This window comes from Bos indicus x Bos taurus, chromosome 3 (assembly GCF_003369695.1).
Source record: "Bos indicus x Bos taurus breed Angus x Brahman F1 hybrid chromosome 3, Bos_hybrid_MaternalHap_v2.0, whole genome shotgun sequence".
NCBI classification, from domain to species: domain Eukaryota; kingdom Metazoa; phylum Chordata; class Mammalia; order Artiodactyla; family Bovidae; genus Bos; species Bos indicus x Bos taurus.
Window position 1 is genome coordinate 58,540,536 of NC_040078.1, and position 22,754 is coordinate 58,563,289.

General features: G+C 36.3%; 1 protein-coding gene across 1 annotated transcript in view; it reads left to right on the forward strand.

Annotated features, from left to right (window-relative positions):
- Positions 1-22,754, forward strand: part of ZNHIT6 (zinc finger HIT-type containing 6) — a 65,908-nt gene that overhangs the window by 35,516 nt on the left and 7,638 nt on the right. Inside the window, exons 6-9 of the mRNA XM_027536672.1 lie at positions 1,314-1,382; positions 2,682-2,762; positions 4,326-4,403; positions 21,366-21,490. Of these exons, the coding sequence (XP_027392473.1) occupies positions 1,314-1,382; positions 2,682-2,762; positions 4,326-4,403; positions 21,366-21,490 (353 nt within the window). The remainder of the gene's footprint in view (positions 1-1,313; positions 1,383-2,681; positions 2,763-4,325; positions 4,404-21,365; positions 21,491-22,754) is intronic.

The window sequence follows — 22,754 nt, forward strand, 5'->3', positions numbered from 1 at the left end:
TCTCTTGGCCTCTTGATACTGATACTATACTTACCTATTTCACAGATAGCAAATACTGCAAGATGTTTCATTTTAGAAGAATTCTTTATTTAAAATCAGTAACTGTTGTGTTTGTGTTCAGGTTTTTCTGTTTTGTTTTTTTTTTTTAAGTTTTCTCCTCTGAGATTTTAGATATCCAACCTTTAAATCAGTAAGGGATGCTTTACAACTTAAATCTATCCAAAAAAAAAAAAATTTAACATGATTGCTTCTTGTATAAGTGGCACTATCAAGTATCAATATGTGTTTCTCTAACTAGTGCCCAAAACTATCTTGTTACTGAAGAAAGCATCCATAAGCAAATCTGTGATAACTTACATTAATAGAAGGATTTTTACTTAATTTTATGTTAGTCTTCACACAAAAAATTGACCAAATCATATAAATGTTTGGTGGGAGATATTCTACCAGATTGTATTAAAAAAAATTATTTTAGATTTTGGGACCATGCTGCTAAGGGATATATTTATAGGAGATATTGACTATTGCTTGTACATACAGCTAGCAATAAACTTGCCGGTGGGTTGTTAGAAATTTATTTGCCAAGAAAGAAAAACATGTATAAAATGATCATGTAGTGAAGACATTTAAATTTATGTAATGGATTGAATATTTTGAGCATTAAATGTTTTTAAAAAGGAATGGTCTCCAAATTTTGATGTATCAGATAGAGCATATGGCCATTTTTCTAAAATCACACATTTAGTGAATTGTTACAGTTGATTCTGTGTCAAGCCAAAGTTTAGACTAACAGCGAACAGACTAACTCAGAGTGCTTTCTGCTTAGCAACCAATTTGTTGTCTCCTGTTTTGCTACTGAATGCACGTACTCATGGCTCAGAAGTGTATCTGCAGCCAGCTGGTCTCAACTGGACAATACTTCATTCACCTAATTTCCAAACTAGTCAGGCAGAGATATCAGCTTTTTATTTTTAGTCATGAGGAAATTTATTTGTAAACTTCAAGTAGTAGCTCACTGATCTCAGAAGCCCCTGAACTATGAGAAACTGCCTTTTAATTCAAGAATGCGAAATCCTTGGAATTTCTGTTCTGCTTAATATTTTTTCCTCTTAAAGCCTCTTGCAAGTATATTGTTTAAAAAACATAACCTCTAACATTCTAGAAAAGAGAAAATAGCTTTTAGTATAAAAAAATTTTAAACTCCAAGAATACTTTTAGAATAATTATCTGAAAACAAAAATTTAGGAAGTTAGTTGTGTGTTCAGATTTCTGTTGTCTGCCTTTATCCCCCACATGATTGTTTTCTCTCTTAGAAAACAACAGTTTTGTTGGCATGTGAAGCTTCAATTTCCTCAGAGTCAAGCTGTGTACGTAGAAAAAAGGTATAGTATCACCACTTTCTATTCACAATTTACTTGTTTTCATTACGCCTCCGTATTGAAAATAAACTGTTAGATGTGATGTCAGTAGTAGAATGGATAACTAAGTATGGTATAGTCATACAATGAAATGCTACACACCACTGAAAATGAATCAACTATAATTACGCACATCAACATGGACGAACCTCAGAAGTAATGTCTAGTGAGAAAACCAAGTTAAGGAAGAATATAAAGTATGATTTTTGTATGTAAATATGGAAAAAAATAAAAGTATACTTTTTAGGAATACCTCAATGGCACCCCACTCCAGTACTCTTGCTTGGAAAATCCCATGGATGGAGGAGCCTGTTAGGCTGCAGTCCATGGGGTCGCTAAGAGTCAGACACGACTGAGCGACTTCACTTTGACTTTTCACTTTCATGCATTGGAGAAGGAAATGGCGACCCACTCCAGTGTTCTTGCCTGGAGAATCGCAGGGACGGGGGAGCCTGGTGGGCTGCCATCTATGGGGTCGCACAGAGTCGAACACAACTGAAATGACTTAGCATAGCATAGCATAGTAATGGTAGAACTCTGAGGAAAGTGATTAGCACAGAAATCATAATAGTGTTTACTTCAAGATGGGGACAGATGTGAAGGAGAGCAGCATAGGGAGAAGCAGGAGGGCTGAATCAAGAGGAAACCTCTTCAGGCAGGTGGTTATACAGGAAATGAAAAATAATCCCAAATTCTACTATGATAAAATTACTGCTATTAACATCACAATGTGTCCTCAGAAAATACATTATTTTGGACATGAATATGTATACTCATAATTGGAATTAATTCACGTAACAGTTGTTTATCCTACTTTTTTCATATTATGAACATTTTCAGATACCATTTAAAAATTTGAATGGTGGTATACTATTTAATTCCTTGGGTTAAGAAAATTTTAAAGTTGCCTTTTAAATAATGTCTTTAGCATATATTCATACTATGCATAAATGTCCTCTCTTTGTAATTGCCATATCAATTTTAGGGAAGAACTTGATTATTTAAGGTTGCATGACTGACTAACAACAGGGAAAGGACTTACATTTTACAGGTAGGGATATGTAGCACAGTAGTGTATATGAATATGTATGAGCTTTTTTCCTAAGTAATTTTTGCTTAAAAGGATATTATATTTTGCCAAGACTAGAATAAAAGGTCTATGTTCAGTTTTTTCTCTAAAGCCACAATATTTAATAATTCTAAATTAACACCTTTAGTAGAAAATTATAAATAATAAGTTTTGTTTTTGTTTTTGTTGGGAAGAGTACCAGATGATAAAACTATCAATGAAATCCTAAGACCTTACATTGATCCTGAAAAGTCTGATCCTGTAATTCGTCAAAGGTATGTTTCAAAAATCTTGTCACTTTCTGAAATTATTCTACATAATGAGGTGTGTATTATGTGCATATTTAAATAAAGCCATGTTTTTATTAGAATGTGATATTTTCATAGTTTACTTTCTGTCCCATTTCCTTGGGGTGTACTCAGGGCTTTGTCAGTCAGAGGTGATGTTTTGGGTGAGAATTTTGGTTATAGTAAAAATAACAGTACTTAACACTTTGTATTAATTCATTTAATCCTCACAATAACCCTTTAAAGTAGATTATTGCCATTATATCCATTTTACAGGTGGAGAAACTAAGCCTTAAAGTGGTTAAGTGACCTCATAAAGCTAATAATTAGGGAAGTAGGATTCAAATTCAGGCAGTCTGGATTCAGAGTCTGTACTCTTAGCCCTTAAACTAAACTGCCTTTCAAAGTTGAACTCAAAACTCTGAAAATTAGAGTTTCCAAGTAGTTAAAGACAGGAAATCCTGTTTCAGCCAAGTCTTCATAAAACTAAGTAATGTAGTTCTGCCTCCTGTCCAGAAATACATGGACAAAAATGGTTAACATAGCATAGTGGAAAGATTCAGTTATGAATATCTGCTTTAGAATAGCTAATTTTGTCCCTTATTAGCTATGTGATCAGGAGTCAACTTACTTACCTAACTTCTGGGCCTTAATTTTTTCCATCAGTAAAATGAGAATGATGATGTTTACTAGATAGAGTTGTTATGAAGCTTTTAAAAAATTACGTATATAAGGTTCCTGGTACAGAGTCTTACACATAGTAGCACTGAAAGAAGGAAACTGTTAGCATGTGAATGTGTTTCTGAGCAGGAGTTTCTTTTCACCAGGTGATACCTGCTTAAGATAGTCATGCTTGGTTTGTTTTAAATTTTAAATTGGGTGAATTCTAAAGCATCTGATTCAGTTCTAGTTAAATCTTATCTTCTGCTTTTCATAAAAAATGTTGACACAAACCCGATCTATGTTGCATACCACACAGTGTCTTTGGGACCGCTACCATGTTTCTTTTCCTTTTACTGTAGTCGTTGTTTAGTCATCCAGCTCATGTCTGACTCCCTGCAATCCCATGGGCTGTAGCCCCCCAGACTCCTGTGTTTGTGGGATTTCCCAGGCAAGAATACTGAAGTGGGTTGCCATTTCCTTCTCCAGGGGATCTTCCCAACCCAGGGATCAAACCTGCATCTCCTGCTTAGCAGGCAGGTTCTTTACCACTGAGCCACCAGGGAAGCCTTTCTTCTTGCTACGAACAATCTAATTGTTATTACTGGTCATATATTTAACAATAAGGCAAAATACCTGTGATCAAATTGGATACTTTTTTAAAAAATTAAATAAATTAGCAAGATTAATGTGTACAGAGAGAAGATAGATAATTTTTTTTACACTTAGATTGTTGGTTAGAAAATATCTTTAACACTTTTTCTGTGCTTGGATAGGTAAATTTTAAGTATTATAATTAGCTACTCATAGATGCTTAGTTTTCCATAGACACAGTTTTAAAATACACCAAAAAGCAGTTTTACTTCCTTTAATATGACTTTTTTATTTCAGGTTGAAAGCCTACATTTGCTGTCAGACTGGGGTCCAAATTTTAATGAAGGTAGAAAATATGCAGCAAAATTTAGTAAGGTAAAGTTGCTTCTCTTTCCATTTCTTTAAATGTTTTCTAATTCTGTAATACAACTAAGTAGCTTGCTTAGTGGAAGTGGCTAGTTATTTTACTAATTATCTGGCTGTCAGCAAAGCCTAGGCTTTTAAAAATGAACTTCAAATTAAAATTTTTAGATAATCACACATCATAATATAGGATAAATGCAATTGAAAAATCACCCTGGTTAAGGACATGGAAGCAACCTAGATGCCCATCAGCAGATGAATGGATAAGAAAGCTGTGGTACATATACACAATGGAGTATTACTCAGCCATTAAAAAGAATGCATTTGAATTGGTCTAATGAGGTGAGTGAAACTGGAGCCTATTATACAGATTGAAGTAAGCCAGAAAGAAAAACACCAATACAGTATACTAACGCATATATATGGAATTTAGAAAGATGGTAACAAAAACCCTGTATACAAGACAGCAAAAGAGACACTGATGTATATAACAGTCTTTTGGACTCTGTGGGAGAGGGAGAGGGTGGGATGATTTGGGAGAATGGCATTGAAACATGTATAATGTCATATATGAAATGAGTGGCCAGTCCAGGTTCAATGCATGATACTGGATGCTTGGGGCTGGTGCACTGGGACGACCCAGAGGGATGGTATGGGGAGGGAGGAGGGTTCAGGATGGGGAACACGTGTATACCTGTGGCGGATTCATGTTGATATATGGCAAAACCAATACAATATTGTAAAGTTAAAAAAATAAATAAAAATTTTTAAAAAATAAAAAAAAAAGAAGAAAAATCACCCTGGTTAGAATATTTTAAAATAACATCATGTGCAACTGAAAGGTTTTTAAATTCCATTGTAACTTATTTCAAGAAATATTCTGTACAGGTGTGTGTGCATGCATCCTCAGTCCCAGCTGTTTTACAACTCCATGAACTGTAGCCCATCAGGCTCCTCTGTTTATGGAATTTCCTAGGCAAGAATACTGGAGTAGGTTGCAATTTCCTACTCTAAGGGATTTTCCCGACCTAGAGATCAAATCAAAGTCTCTTGCATCTCCCACATTGAAGCAGATTCTTTACTACTGAGGCACCGAGGAAGCCTATTCTATACAATAGAGTTCCAATGTTCCAGGTTTTGCTTTAGGAATAAAAAAATTTGTGTGATAAACTGACCATTGAATATATCACAGTGGAAAGAACTCTACACAGAACGTGAAGAAAGCCAGGCTCTAACAAACATTGTGATTTGAGAGTTTTAATATCAGTAGGTTCTCTGTCCCTTCTTTAATGGGTTGATGAAGTAGACAACGTTGACAGATCTTTGAGAGTCCCTGCAGTGTGTCCTTAATAAGTGCCAGTTACGTGTGCATTACACTAAATTGCAGAACACTGATCTTTTAAGATCTGTGATGCTTTGCCCCCTTTGTTTCATTAACAAAACTACTAGATTCACTTCAGACTAAATATGATTGGCCCCGTCTGCTTGTATCGCTTAGAGATTTAAGCATCCAAGCTGTGAAAACAAAGCTGGGTTTGAATCCCGGCTCAGTCTGCTTCTAATTACATTAACTTGAGTAAATTACATAGCCTAACTGCCTTAGTTTCCTCATCTCTAAACTGGGGGTAATAATAATCAGGTTGTCATGAGATATTGAGGTAAATATTTAGCACATGGTAAGTGCATGCTTTTATTATTACTATTGCTACTATTGCTGTTATTACTACTATTACAACAGATAAATGGATTCTTACAAACATCTTCCAAAATTCAAGGAAACCAAAATTCCTTGAATTCCTTACCTATTATAAAAGGTAAGGTAAATGTAAGATACTGCATAGTTTAAAGTTTATAATATAGGATAGACTGCTTAGGCCCAGATAAGTGTTCATTTTTGACTTGGAAATACATACTGTTAATCTGTGAAGAGAGAATGGGAATGGTGATCTCAGCTTGTCCTAGAGGACAGAGTTTTCTTGGAGAGTGACAGAAATGCCTGGAGCATGACACAACCCAGAGGGGAGCAGTTGGTAAAACCTTTTCAGGAAGTTGCATTAGAAAGAAATCCGAACATAGCAAGACAGGAGGATATAAGTGAGATTGGTAGATTGTATTTTAACAAAGGACCAAAGAGGATAAACCTTCACCAAAAAAGGTCAAAGGACTTACTGCAGTGAAGATCAGATGACCTAATTCAACTTCTCTGGGCTCCATTTCCCTGTAAGAGCCTTTAGTTTCTCTTATGTTATGGCTTTCCTTCTTTAGAAACTTAAAAAGGACTTCTATTGGGCCTTGGATTAACCTTTTTAATCCCCAGAGGGGAGACAATGGTACAGTAATAAAGTAAAAGATGAGTAGTATTGACTTTAAGGAATATCTAGAATACTAAACCCAAGCCAAACTGAGTAACATGAAAAGTATTCTGACTTTCCCTTATCTATGTAGGAAAACATGTCCTCCAGATTTCCCCATTTGAGTTGTTTACTTAAACTGAATAATATATGAAAATGCTATCAAAGAAGAGGAAGCAGTAGCTTACAACCAAGGTCTAAGAATTTTGTTTTTAAAAATTGCCATGCTGCGTAACTTTGACTAGTGATGTTTTTCACTTTAAGGCAATAATAATGTTAGAAACTCTTAAGTGAGATACCTTTTATCCTGAAGGTGGACCTATGTTGGGCTAAGGTACATCCTTATATCTCTGACTGTTAAGTCAGCCTTAAGTATAGTTATCCTAATTTCTACAAAACTCCCTAGTTTTATTAGTTTCCATGCAAAGAGTTGACTCATTGGAAAAGACTCTGATGCTGGGAGGGACTGGGGGCAGGAGGAGAAGGGAACGACAGAGGATGAGATGGCTGGATGGCATCACTGACTCGATGGACGTGAGTCTCAGTGAACTCCGGGAGTTGGTGATGGACAGGGAGGCCTGGTGTGCTGCGATTCATGGGGTCGCAAAGAGTCAGACACGACTGAGCGACTGAACTGAACTGAATCATGAATAATGAAATTTGATACTATGGAGATACATTTAGAAGTATATTTTTTTATTAAATATTTTTAAACCTGTGTTCATCACATTATACATTCATAGATAGGCTAAGATGAGCGTTTACACTTCATTGTATACTTAATTACAGTTACACCATTAAAGGAAAAGTACATTCAGAGAACATCTAAGTAAGATTATTATAGGTTATAAAATGCAGGCTTCTAATTTAAAATAAGGAGGATTTTATTATTTCCTGAAAAGTACTTAGAAGACTGAAACATATTTTCCTTGTGGCTTTCTGATTTTAAATATATCATACGATTTATAGCACTCCAGTAACTTCAGAGTAGTCTTTTGACCAAATACTTGGTATTGGTGATTTCCACTGGTTGTGTTTTTCATTCTTAGAGGGTTTATGACAATTGTCCCATTATATAACTGATCAGCTAGAGCAATCTTAAATTTTCCCATGCTTTAGCTTTACTTTATTCAACTTCTATGTTTAGATTTAGGTGATCATAGAATGTGTATCTCACCCTAAGGAATTTGTTACTCTTTAGGCATTTTCTTTCCAGAATACACAGGATTGAATTTGTATCTTCTTATGAAAGTAAGTAGGCTTCCCTTGTAGCTCAGTTGGTAAAGAATCCACCTAACCTGAGTTCGATCCCTGGGTTGGGAACATCCCCTGGAGAAGGAAAAGGCTACCCATTCCAGTATTCTGGCCTGGAGAATTTCATGGGCTGTATAGTCCATAGGGTGGCAAAGAGTCGGACACGACTGAGCGACTTTCACTCACTCACTCACTATAAAAATATGTCTACTTAAGTAAATCCATTCATTCATCCAGCAGACACTTAGTGAATACCCATTGCGGTCCAGGTGTTATAGACATTAGACTGAGAGCAGCAAGGAAGGGGAAGGCAATGGCACCCCACTCCAGTACTTTTGCCTGGAAAATCCCATGGATGGAGGAGCCTGGTGGGCTGCCGTCTGTGGGGTTGCACAGAGTCGGACACGACTGAAGCAACTTAGCAGCAGCAGCAAGGAAAACCATTCTTGACTCTGGAGCTCACATTCCCAGTGGAGGAGAATTCATGTAAGATACTCTCTTGCACATCATTTCTCACCATGTTTCTGTTTTCAGAGAGTAAATGAGTGTTTTGAAGCAGAAAAGGCTATGACAGTAGTACCAGGCACCATCAGAGGCAGCCATTATATTGCTGCTAACTTATTAACAAAATAAGTTAGAATACTCCCAGCTTTGATGTAGTTCATTCAGTTGTAATTTTTCAAATCTATTATATTTTAGACCTATATTTTACTATTTACTTTCCATAAAGACTCATTTATTTTCCATAAAGAAATTCAGATGCATTTTCTATTGTTTTATGTTTACTTTGTTGCTGCTTTGATGTTTATATCAGATCCTGATTTTGATAACAATGTAGTTTAAGCTGTTGTGGGATGAATTCTTTTCAGATTTACTCAAAAGCCATTAATTAAGCACATTTACTCTCCTTGGCCTATAAATTACAAAATTGGAGTTTATATAGGACTGAGTAGGGTACAGTTTTGTTGTAATGAAGAAAACAGACATGAAGCAAAGTTGACCAGGGTGCCTGGTGTGGATCTGTCTTCTGAGAGATGGAGATAAGGTCTGGAGAGGGTTAAGGCACATTGAGTTTCAAGTAGAAGTGTCATCATTTTCTCAGTCATTACTTTCAAAAAGAATGGCCTTTCTATATTAATCCCTTATTACTAAGCACCCTATTTCTGTATCCTTTGAGCCTCAAAAGCTTTTTATAGATTCCTGCATTCTTGTCTTAACATTTATCTCAATGAAACATCCCATATGGTGATAAACTCCCTTTTGAAAACAGTGGCTGCCATATGCATCTTCATTTTTATATTCCTGAAAGTGCTGAGTCAGTGACTTTCCCATAGTAGGAATTCAGTCTTAACTCTTTTAATAAGTAGTGTGGTGGTGGTTTAGTTGCTAAGTCATGTCCGACTCTTGTGACCCCAGGAACTGTAGCCTGCCAGACTCCTCTGTCCATGGGATTCTCCAGGCAAGAATACTGGAATGGGTTGCCATTTCCTTCTCCAGGGATGTTCCCAACCCAGGAATCGAACCCAGGTCTCCTGCATTGCAGGCAGATTCGTTACCAACTGAGCCACGAGGGAAGACCCAATAAGTAGTATCAGATCAGATCAGATCAGATCAGTCGCTCAGTCGTGTCCGACTCTTTGCAACCCCATGAATTGCAGCACGCCAGGCCTCCCTGTCCATCACCAACTCCCGGAGTTCACTGAGACTCACGTCCATCGAGTCAGTGATGCCATCCAGCCATCTCATCCTCTCTCATTCCCTTCTCCTCTTGCCCCCAATCCCTCCCAGCATCAGAGTCTTTTCCAATGAGTCAACTCTTCGCATGAGGTGGCCAAAGTACTGGAGTTTCAGCTTTAGCATCATTCCTTCCAAAGAAATCCCAGGGCTGATCTCCTTCAGAATGGACTGGTTGGATCTCCTTGCACTAATTCATTTAAATATATGTGTGCTTGCTATGCGCTAGGAGTTGATACCACTTTAAAGCAGGGTTCGGACAGCTTTTTTGCGAGTGGCCAGGCAGTACAGTTGCAATTGTCAAGCTGCCACGGTAGCACATAAACAGCTATAGACAGTACATAAATGACTGTCTGGGTATGACTATAAGATCTTATTTACAAAAACAGACAATGGACAGAATTTGGCCTGCTGACTGTATTTGCCAATTCCTGTGTGCTTCAATTCTCAGTTCTCTAAAATGAGAGAGAAAGATAGATTATTAAAACAACTGCCAAGTATAATGTAAAGTTTCTTCAGAAAAAGCACTTGTTCAGAGAACAGGCTTTTTGATATGTAACCTTGACCTGAAGTATCAATAGGTTAAGACTGATCAAGTCTTTATTTTTCATTTATTCAGTTAATATTCATTGAGTCCCTTCCATATGCCAGCACAGTGCTAAGCCTTAGGAACACATAGACATCTAAAAGACTAGCCCTCAAGATGCTCACAGTTGAGGAATGAAGATAGGTATGTGGTAAATGGTAAAATACATATGTATTTAATAATACAGCATAGCAGAAAACATGGGCATCTTTGCCTGTCAGTTTTTGATGGGTGCACAGACCAGTTGTCTTCACTCTACTTCCAAAAATCGACATATAGAGCAAGGAGTTGAGACTTTAAACCCAAACCAAATTAAAATATTGTCCAAGCTTTGATTTCATGAATGTCACAGAAAATGTTATTACTCTTTTGTGGGGACTACCTATTGTACTGGAGAAAGCAATGGCACCCCCCTCCAGTACTCTTGCCTGGAAAATCCCATGGATGGAGGAGCCTGGAAGGCTGCAGTCCTTGGGGTCGCTGAGGGTCGGACACGACTGAGCAACTTCACTTTCACTTTTCACTTTCATGCATTGGAGAAGGAAATGGCAACCCACTCCAGTGTTCTTGCCTGGAGAATCCCAGGGACGGGGGAGCCTGGTGGGCTGCTGTCTCTGGGGTCGCACAGAGTCGGACATGACTTACAGAGATTCTATTAGTTGTTTCCTACTATGCTGGTTGCTGGTTGTAGTTAATAATTTCAGAACACTTTTTTCTTTTTTTTAAGCAAAAAGCAACCAGCAAAAGAATGAGCTATTTCTCTTGGATGATTTTATTTCCATGCTGAGAGGATGTTTTTTAAATAAAAAACTAAAGGTACTTTACTTTCTTTGGATCTGTAACTTGAAATATTTAAAAATCATTTACTGTGAAGTTGAGGTAAGACACTTTTTCCTATGCCCTTTTAGAGAAATTGGCTTTGCCTCCATAAAGGCCTCAAGTGAGACCCTCCTGACTTCTTTTTTTTTTTTTTCTGACTTCTTTTTGATTTTCACTAACACCCACCCACCAGCAAGCAAAGACCCCCTCCCCTCAACTACTACCTTAAAGCAGAGTGACCCCCCAGCTCAGGTTACTTGCTCAGATTCTCACTTCCAAGACTCTGAATTCTGCCTGCAAGGCACCATCTCTCAGACTTTGTTGATTCTGAGAACCTGGTCTCTTGCCTGTGTCACCTCCTCCTGGTCTCTCCTTGCTTTTCACCTCGCCCAGACACCTACTGGAGAAGGCAGTGGCACCCCACTCCAGTACTGTTGCCTGGAAAATCCATGGACGGAAGAGCCTGGTAGGCTACAGTCCATGGGGTCGCTAAGAGTCGGACACGACTGAGCGACTTCACTTTCACTTTTTACTTTCATGCATTGGAGAAGGAAATGACAACCCACTCCCGTGTTCTTGCCTGGAGAATTCCAGGGACGGGGAAGCCTGGTGGGCTGCCGTCTATGGGGTCGCACAGAGTCAGACATGACTGAAGTGACTTAGCAGTAGCAGCAGACACCTACTGGCTGATTTTGCTCCCTTAGCATAAGCATCTCTCCAACTGATTATTTAACCTGTTTCTTTTCTCAGAACATTGCTTCTCAGATTTCGGTGTCCATCATAACTATCTAGGACAGATGAAAATGTTGATTTTCAACCCGCCTTCAAAGTTCTGGGTTTAGTCAATCTCACACAGAACCTGCATTTTTTAGTCTCTGCCTCCTAGGGGACCCTGACAGAAGTTATCCCTGGAACCACACTTAGAAACTCTGCCCAGAATGGTAAACTCCTTGAGGACATTTTTAAATCCCATACAAGTGTCTAATGTGTTTTCTATATAAAAAGTATTTGGTAGATGTTTATGCAGTTGAGTTGTTGAAGTTGTATGTAGAAATGTGTAACATTAGAATGAATTTTTGAAGTCAGATTTCTACATCTTTAAAGATAGGGTCTGTACCCTTTGCCTAATCGAACTAGTAATAGGAAACTAAATCTAATTTCAGGCTTACAGAGAATGATTGAAAAGTATACTCTGAAGATATTCTAAATAAAAAATTTATAATATACATGTTAAATTAGGATTTTTTTAAAAAAATATCCTGCCATTAAGGAACTGAAGACCTTTGAACTTAAGATTATTTTGATAATAATGGTCTAGAATTAAATATATATCAGAGAACATTAAAGGAATTCCAGGATTGCTAAAAACGGCATTAACTGCTTTCAGATGCCTTGTCTTATGTAAATAGCCAGAGACCGGTTTTGCCTTTTAGTTAGATCCACTGAAAATAACTGTGATGAAGGAAGGGTTAGTGACTAACAGTGTGCTCTCTAGATGAGATTACTTAAACTTCCTTTTGTTTCCCTTTTGGAATTTAATTCTAGTAATGAATTCTGCAGAGATAAATGGGGGGAAATCACTTAATCTAAGAATCAGTTGTAAACAACCTTGCAGATTAGTAGAAGATGTCATCATCAGCACTCACTCATCTCATTAAGAGATGCATTCCCAGTAAAATTGTACTTTAAATGTTTGTAATATGTTTTTGTTTTGATCAGTTTTGTACTAATAATAATTAAAATTATTCTATCCAGAAGAAATTTTAACACTTAAAGCCTTAAGGTCATAGATAATAAAATGAAATTTTTACCTAACATACACATTTTTGTTACAGGGAAGTATAACTGGGTGCTAAGTAAAAGGTTTTCAAGCATGAATGTATTTAGGATAAAATTCTGTGGAAAATTGAAATGGAAAGACAATCAAGGAGAAAGAAAAACCATATAAGATTTCTAACTATTAAGGAAGAACTTGTTCAAACAGTTTTTAAGTTGGTGATACTGGTACCATTCTCATTTTATTTAAATTCCGGTGAATTTACTTAAGAGTGATATAACATTTTCATTTTAAATTATCAGTATGTGCACTGCCCTACAAATTATGTTCTTTATAATCTGTTTAAACTTGTGAATAAAGATTTTTAAATGAAATTTTAGATGTCTATTCTAAAATGTACAAAGGTATCTTTGTTTTCTAAAATTATTTTAGTTATGATAAGCAGAAAAGTGTGCAGAACGTGCATAAGTTTTCCCAAATGGAGACATACACAAATGTTTGCTGCAAGGGTGTTTAAAATCAGAGTTAAATCTAAAGGCTGATGGATGTCTTTATGGAACATATAAGTATTAATGACACCCTTATATTGAGTGCCTCCTACTGTTTTTTAAGTACTTTGTTAAGCATTTTATACACATTACAATTATGTTACACAATATATGCCTTGGGCTTCCCTGGTGGCTCAGTGGTAAAGAGTCCGCCTGTACTGCAGGAGATGAAGGTTTGACCCCTGGGTCCAGAAGTTCTCCTGGAGAAGAAAATGTCAACCCATTCCAGTTTTCTTGCCTGGGAAGTCCCATGGACAGAGGAGCCTGGTGGGCTACAGTCCATGGGGTCAAAAAGAGTCAGATACGACTTACCGACTAAACAACAACATACGTACATTATACATCATAAATATGTTTCATTACCCAGAAAGCCCTGACTGCAAATTTGTAACCACTAACTATTAAACCAGAGTACACGTTCTTGGAAGATGTAGAACTCAACCCCAGTTCTTTGTTACCCATTGCTGGGATTATTGATTATTTTCCCAAGTGAGAATCATAAGCAGGATGAGTACGTGCTCAAAATAGTCTTAACCGTTGGCCACATTTTGGATCTAGACTCTAGAACAGAGGAAGCAAGGGATCATTTCAGAACTAGAAAATGTTAGAATCAACCTGAAGAATGTCTGCACACATAAAGAAAATATGTAGCACAGGTTGCTAAATACTTTCATCATCTCACAACACATCCAGTGATGAAATGGGTTTCATGTGTGGCATTCTGCTTGAGGCAGTTTTATGATAAGAATTGTAAACGTAGCTTTAGAGAAGTTTACTCTTACTTAGCTCCAGGGAAGCTGAAACTCAGCTGGATGGATGAGTGGTTGAAGTTTCAGCTGCTGTGAACTTGTGAATATTAATTTGAGAGACTGTACAGAAAAGTTGATCCAAAATGATATGACAGTCAAAGTCTTATCAGATGATAAGCCCACGGTTTCCATAGTAATGATCTCATTTCAACTATGTACTATTTTGATTATTGATTAAGAGGATTATGTAAAACATAAAAAGTTTTCTCTAAAAACTTGGAAAATAAATTTTAACTCTCAGCTTGATGTTAATCCACTAATTTTATCCATTCTAGTTACATTACATAATAGCTTGTACCAAATTTTATATATTCTGCAAAGAGAATAACAACATATTAAAATTTCTAGGTGATTCATTTTAGCCAAAGTACCTCATCTCCTTTTCAACTAGACTTCTCACTGAAATTCATAAGTACCAAAACTGAATTCTGTGTGTGTTCCCATATTCTCTATCTATTAATATCTTGTGGAGAAGGCAGTGGCACCTCACTCCAGTACTTTTGCCTGGAAAATCCCATGGATGGAGGGGCCTGGTAGGCTGCAGTCCATGGGGTCACCAAGAGTTGGACACGACTGAGCGACTTCACTTTCACTTTTCACTTTCATGCTTTGAAGAAGGAAATGGCAACCCACTATCTTGTACATGTGTTTCTTCCTAGAAAGCCTTCATCTTTTCATCTCTAGTGAATACCTAATAGTTCACCATTGTATTCCCAGTTCTTGAAACAGCAACTGGTACATGGTAGACCTTAGTATGTGTTGAGTGAGGAATAACCAAACAGACAAATGATTCTATGGTGTAGTTAATCCATGAACTACTTAACATTTAAGTTATTTGGAGGAACATGATCATATTTTCCAAAGTGATACTTCCTAATGAAGACTGAAGGTGTATAAGACTCTTGGCATTTAGTCTAGCACCAGAAGAAAGATATGCTTTGTTAACAGGAGAAAGGCTACTTAAAATTCCCTGTGTTAATTAGGAGAAAATCCATGCAGGGGGAAGGATTTTTAAGAACCAATTAAGGAGGGAAGGAGCTCAAGTTAGCAAATGAAGTGCCTAGATACTACAGGCACCTCTGCAGCCTGAAAGAACATTTGGAGGTGAAGGTTTATTGAGTATCTACTTAGGTTTAGATTTCTATCCTGACACATGTCCCAATGAAATGTGATAGCTTGTTTCTTTAACTGGCACTTCCAATAAACTGTAGGGTTTACTTCTGTGAACTTCCATTACCTAGGAGACTATCTTTGTCTTAGTGTTAGTCATTCAGTCATACCAGACTCTTCGACCCTAGTGGACTGTAGCCCTCAAGGTTCCTCTGTCCATGAGATTTCCCAGGCAAGAATACTGGAGTGGGTTGCCATTTCCTTCTCCAGGGGATCTCCCCAGCCAAGGGTTTGAACCTGTGTCTCCTGTATTGCAGGCGAATTCTTTACCATCTGAGCCACCTTACATGGTAGATACTAAATAAATATTTGAGGAATTGATTGATGAATGAATGCTAGGGACTGTTTACAACATTTTCATGTGCATTAATTCTAATGAAGCATGTACTGTATCTCTATAAGATAGGGATCGTGGACTCTGAGAAATTGAGTTACCCAAAGAAACCAAATTACAGTTACAAAGCCAGGATTTGGACTCAGGTCTTTTTGTCTACAGAATTTCTGCTTTTTTCTACTGACTTGTCCATCATATAAATGATGAATATAATTCCTGAAAAGTATGTTATTTCCCTGCTAAAGATGCAAAATTACCTTTGAAGTACAAAGTCTTATTACTAACACTAGTTTGGCAAGTTACGTTTTAGAAACATTTTCACCTATTAGATTTAATCTTTACAAGCTAGCTGATGAGCTAGATAGCTTTTACAAGCTAGATAACTTTACAAGCTAGATAACTTTCATCATTATACTGATGAGGAAAACTGAATACTCTTGAGAAATCAGAGCATATAAGGACCTGTGATAAGAGTGGAACCCAAGCCTTCTGGATTTACAAGTAATTGAGCTTACTACTAATCGCATCTAGAATAAGAGCCTTGTAATGCCCTCTTTAAAGAATGTTTTAAATTGCGTAGTTGGTCAGTTTATTTCACTACATCCATAGCTTTCATGTCATCAATAGACTGGGATCGTCTACCTGTGTGTTTCTGAGCTGTAGCGCTTTATGAATGGAGGCAGGTGTCTGCACTGCCCCCACTCATGCCAAGTATGTGGAGTCCTCATTTACACGTTTACATAAATTACATAAAAGTCCCAAAACGAGGTGCAGCAAACTACTGGTTCAACTACTGTTATATTTTTAATATGAAAACTAAGTGAAATTAGGTAAGAAGAAAATTTGACTTTGGCAAAACCTGTTTCTAATGTGACATGGACAGTTTGAGTTGCAAAAATTGTCACACGGGAGTATCATCTGGAGAAATTTTAACTAATGCCTTTTTCTTTTAAACAGAAGAGTTAAAAAAAAAATGTCTGACCCCTGTATTTAGTTTGGTTTTACATGTGTTAGTTTGAATTTATGTATCCTTTTTTCTCCTATTCTGGGTCTTCATTACCTATCTGGTTTCTTTCTTCCTTTTCATTTGGATTTTAAAAACTAGTTTGTTCACTTAATCTGTTCTCTTTCTCCTCTATTGAAAAAAGTTTAGTACTTTAAAATTACTTATTTTAAAGGAATTTGATAAGTATGAATCTAAAACATTTAGTTTATAATTTATTAACTTTACTGAATTCCGGAGAAGGCAATGGCACCCCACTCCAGTACTCTTGCCTGGAAAATCCCATGGATGGAGGAGCCTGGAAGGCTGCAGTCCATGGGGTTGCTGAGGGTCGGACACGACTGAGCGACTTCACTTTGACTTTTCACTTTCATGCATTGGAGAAGGAAATGGCAACCCACTCCAGTGTTCTTGCCTGGAGAATCCCAAGGATGGGGAAGCCTGGTGGGCTGCCATCTATGGGGTCACATAGAGTCGGACACGACTGAAGTGACTTAGCTTACTGAATTTAGTTTATACCAAGATAAGTCATACTTGAAAAACATTTGCCTATCAGATAACAATAAACTGATTTATGTTAAAGCTAAGTTTTTTTAAACACCAAGAGATTCAACTGTGTACAGTTTGCACTTTTAACCTAGAAACCTAAATTAAGAAATAATACACAACTATGAAGAATATAGGTTAAGTGCTGCCTTTTGTAGATAAATATCAAAAAACTTGCACAGTTTTAGAGCTGAAGGGATCTTAGTGATCACCTCATCCAATGACCTTATCTTGTAGTGGAAAAATTCTGTGGCCTCGGGATTGCTATTGAACTGTTAAATTTGGAGAATATTCTATTTTAGTTCACCTGTTTTTTAAGGGGGTGAAAGGGAAGATGATCTAAAGGTCGTCAGTGGTTAGATAGGAAATAGAATGGTTTGTGACTCCTCTCTCTTTTTTTTTAAATCTGTGTCTCCTTTTGAGTTATGGGAAGTTTAAAAAATCCTAATTTGCTAATAAAATGCAGAGAAGGAAGTTCAAGAACTTGGCCAGTTTCTTTGAAAATTAGTAACAGAGCTAAGCTTAAAAGCATACCCTTGAATATCAGTCCCCTTTTACGTATATGATGTCAATCACTTAATACCTGTTTAGCCTCCTGAGCTGTGCTGCCCTTGCAATGCCCCGGTGAAGGTGCCTACAGCTGGGTCGGCTAGTGAGCCTGTGAGAGTAATAAGCAAGTGAAATAACAAGAGGAAATGTCTAAGAGAGTCCCTAAGGGAAAAAGAAAAGACAAATGTTGGTATGTTAATTCTTTCAAACCCAAGTAGTTTGTCTTGTGGTAGTAGAACCCTTTTACTAATGGGAACACCAGAGTTCGTGAAAATTTCAAAAAAAGATGAAGCTTTCACTTGGGATTCAGTGACTTAATGGTTTGCAAAGGAGCTGACTCCTAAAGGTTTTGGGCAGAGCCAAGCTAGACTCTACAGCTTGCCTCAAGATAATGGAAACAGAAGCATTCAAAGTAGTTACAGCCTCTTGGAAGTAAACGTAATACAAAACAATGATTTGAAAGTTGTGAGGAAGGCTATGAGGCTACATTTAAAAATGCAGAATGCATAAAAAAGTAAGTGTTTCAGTGCTACATAAGTGCCATTCTTCATTATTGAAAATGTTGACTGTTTTGAACTAAAGTTTCTGTAAGAGTGCATTGTTATTTTAGGTAAATACAACTGTAAAACTGTGTTCACAGATTAAGTAAATGAGTTAACAATTTCTGTGTTTTATCATTTAGCCTTTGTAATAACTCTCTGAAGTGATACAGTTATTATCTCCACTTTCGAGCATGGAATAGGAATTAGAGAAGTAACTTGTGAAGAATCACAGACCAGTAAGAGATGGAGCCAGGACTTTGAGTGTTAGACTCCAAACCCAAGCAACCAGCAAAAGTTACTGCCTCCTTTAACTAAACCCCAGGTCCACAAAATGTTACCACATTTATGTTTAATAGCCTTTCTTTATAAAACAGTTTACATAATTTACTTCCTAATTACTGGCAAATATTAATGGTAGACTAAGAGTAACCATTAGTAAGAAAAATCAAAGAAATTCAGAATTTCAGTGAAGTCTGACCTCTTTTAAGTGACAGACTGGAAAACAGGTCTCCAAGCTGATTGATACTCGATAGCAATATTGCTATGATAAGTTTGCAACATCTTTTAGTAAACACTAAGTAAAATTCAGTGATTCTAATTAAAACCACACAACATACCAGGTTTATTTTAATTGTTTCACTTTGGAAATCTAGAGAAGCTTAATGAAGATTTAATATTTTACAAAGAAAATACCTAAAACATTAGATATGAACTGAAAATTTTTTACCAAAAATAAGTATGTAGAAAACATTCCCTTATTTGGAAAATGTCTCTTAATAGAAGCCTTATGATTCAGTTAAAATGTACAGAAGATAAGTTACCACAAGTGTTTGTAAGATGCCACTTGAAAACTTCCTGTTTGAAAGTTCAAGTCTTACTTTCTCCTGAGAAAAATTGAGTTACATCCATTTTATATTTTACTTTATAAAAGTTAATTGTATACTTCTATATCTAATTCAATCTCTCTTTTTTGTATAATGACTGTTAACTTAAAAAAAAATATGGCTTTTTCAAATGGAAATAACGTGTAAAAGATGTGAAACATTTATTCCTTGAAGGCTGGAACCACTTTTAAAATATCGGAAACACGTCTGTATTATATTACACAGGGAAAAGAATGTATGCGTTCTGTGGCCTATGGGCACGAGGGTGACTAGTTTAGGAAAACTGAGTGTTTTGCATTTCAAGTTTCTTTTCAACATATAAAATATTCTGTGATTCTAAAGTGAAGAATTTAATTGTGGTCATGCAAAACATAAGTAAAGTTTTGGTTTTACAGCTGTTTTCTCACTTGTCACTCATTTCTTAAAAAGAAATCAGTTTTTGTAGTGGGCTCAGCTTTGCATTTTGTGAAGAAATTCTGTTTCCCCTCATTGAAAAACTAGTGCATGGGACAGAGTTAGCATACAGAGGAATCACTGCACCAAGAGTGTAGTGTGCTGCGTGTCTCAGTCAGCTGCAAAGTGTGGTGCAAACAGTTTGTTGCTAATTAAGAAACACCAAAATTTGAATGTTTTACTCTTAAAATTACAGCAGATTCAAATGTATCTCAATGGCAGCCTCACTCTTGATCACTGGTATTTCAGTGTACTTTCTTGAGTGGAAGGAAAGAGGATGGTGTTCCAGCTGTCAGGCCTGGTATCTCTTGGTATGTGTGCTTTGCATGTGAATATCATCTGTCATCTGTGGAGATAAGAGAAAGAAAGTTGTAGAACTTCTGCACTACACTGGTGGAGGTTCTGAGGTTTCTCCTCTTTGACATGACATGATAGTCACATGCCAGCACATTCTCTTAAACAGCTCCTAATGAGCTAGCTGAAATTCACCCTTCTTCCTACCTCAGAGAGCAAGCAAGGAAGAATGCTAGGGGCATATATCTTTAATCAACTGAAAAAAAAAATTGTTTTTAAGTAATGACTTGAGAATTTCATACTTTAAGGAATATTAACATCTAAATTTCCTGTGACACATTTACTGGCTTATGTCATAGTGAAAATAAAAGTTGCTCAGTCGTGTCTGACTCTGAGACCCCATGGACTATACAGTCCATGGAATTCTCCAGGCCAGAATACTGGAGTGGGTAGCCTTTCCCTTCTCTAGGGAATCTTCCCAACCGAGGAACTGAACCCACATCTCCCACATTGCAGGCAGATTCTTTACCAGCTGAGCCACAAGGGAAGCCTAAGAAAACTGGAGTGGGTAGCCTATCCCTTCTCCAGCAGCTCTTCGCAACCCAGGAATTGAACTGGGTTCTCTCTCCTGTATCACAGGCGGATTCTTTACCAACTGAGCTATCAGGAAAGCCCAAAAAGTGCAAGTCACTTAGTCGTGTCCAACTCTTTATAGTTAAACTCCATATTTCTTATATTTTGTGCTTTTACCTAATTCATAAACTCAAACCTGGTTTTTTTTTTTTTTTAATTTCAAAATAAAGGAAAGCCAGATTTAATTATATGGTAATATAAATTTTGGAAAATATAATTTAGAATTAAGTTTTCACAGAAGTATTTTATAGCCAGTTATTTTACTGCCATATATAACTATAAACTATCAGGGCTAGTTGTTTGGTTTTCTTTTAAGGCTCAAACTAAATATATTTGAGGAATTTGAGTTTTTAGCTAGTCGGTATTTTATCCAGAAAAATTTCATGACATATCAAATATAGATATTATATAAAAGCCTCTATCCCTTAAGATGAAAATGAATAACTTATTCTAGAGCTTTCCTAATATCAAATTATTTGATATGCTTTTGATTTACTTTGGGACCTCATAATAATAGCTCTTTTACCCAATTTTCTTAATGCTAGTAAACTTACTATATTTATAAGGAAACAGCTATTGAATTGTCATCTCCATGTAAAATTTTTTAATATAAGGGACTCATATTTTGTTTATGAATAACTTCAAATAAAAGAGTATTTTTATTTTTGTTTTGCTTTTTTTCTAAAAGATATTATGAGCTGGATCCTGACAGAAGTCTCCTTGACAATTTGAGGGGCAAAGTGATCCTTGAATACCCAACATTACATGTAGTATTAAAAGAATACAGTAATGACATGAAAGTTCTTCACCAAGGTGAGTGTAAATTTCTTCCTGGTAACTTTTAAATAACTGGTGAAATTGAAACCGTTACATGATTGTCTTTATATATTTTCTCACTGTATTTACACACTTAACTGAATTTCCTCTGTAACTACAGATAATGCTATAAAGAAAAATATGATTGAGCTGTTGCTTCTGTCCTGTTTGAGACCTTGTAAGCTTTCATCAACTTAAAATGAATGAATCATTGAATGTCTGCCTCTAAAAAGATGTCCTTTGCCTCTTTGGAGTTCTTTGTATTTTGTCTTTTTCTAAGGTAATAATCTTTAAGTAACAGTCAGTCTAAGATCAGATACATTTATTCCCTAGTTAAAACTCCTTAGAGATTCCTAAAATGAAAGATCACAAAACATTTTTAGTATTCTATACTTTTCCCTCTTTGGTGAGTAGTGAAGTTGGGAGGAAGTACCAAAACTGGAAATTGTATGTGTAAAATGTTAGTATATAAGGTGACTTATCCCTATTTGCAATTACTGTTGAAACTAATTATGTAGCTGAATGTAAATTCTAGAAGATGAATAAAATTTTAAAAGTACTTCTAAAAAGAAGAAGTTACTTACCTTAACTCAGAACCACTATATAGCACTTTCAGCTAATAATTATAGGTACAGACCGGGTTTCATTGTAATTCCAGAGAACCATAAAATCCTTGGATTGGAAATATGTAGTTCAGGTTTTATTGTTATACCAGCATTATAGACTCTTAATAGGCAATAGCCTTTGTTGTAAGATCTTCTCTGTATGTGTGTATGGTAGCTCTTTTTCTTTGTGAAAGTTAATAGAAAAAAATTTTTTAAACTAGCCAAATTTTGTTAGTGCCACAATTTGAAGCCAGATTTTTAATTGGCAAACATGAAGTTTCTAAAAATCAGTTAGCTCTCTAAATCTTTAGGCTAATCCTTGACTTTATGTTTTGGTGGGTTTTTTTGCAATTTGAGAGCATCCATTTTTTCAAATTAAATTAGAAATTTCAGTACTAAATGTCCAGTTTCACTTTTTTTGAAAAAAAACTGTAAAACCTTTCTTTTTCCTTAATATAATTCACATAGCTCTCTCTCTAAATGTTGGTTTCAGGGAAAGTTGTTTAGTAATATGGGTTACTAGCCAGAGCAAACATTGTCTGTGTAAATAAACACAGCACACACAGCTCCTCTTTCACCTTGTTTAGGAGTGCACATTGAAGTAAGGCTTCCTGTCACGAAGCAAAAAGAAAAGGCTACTTTTGTAGTGTACTTGG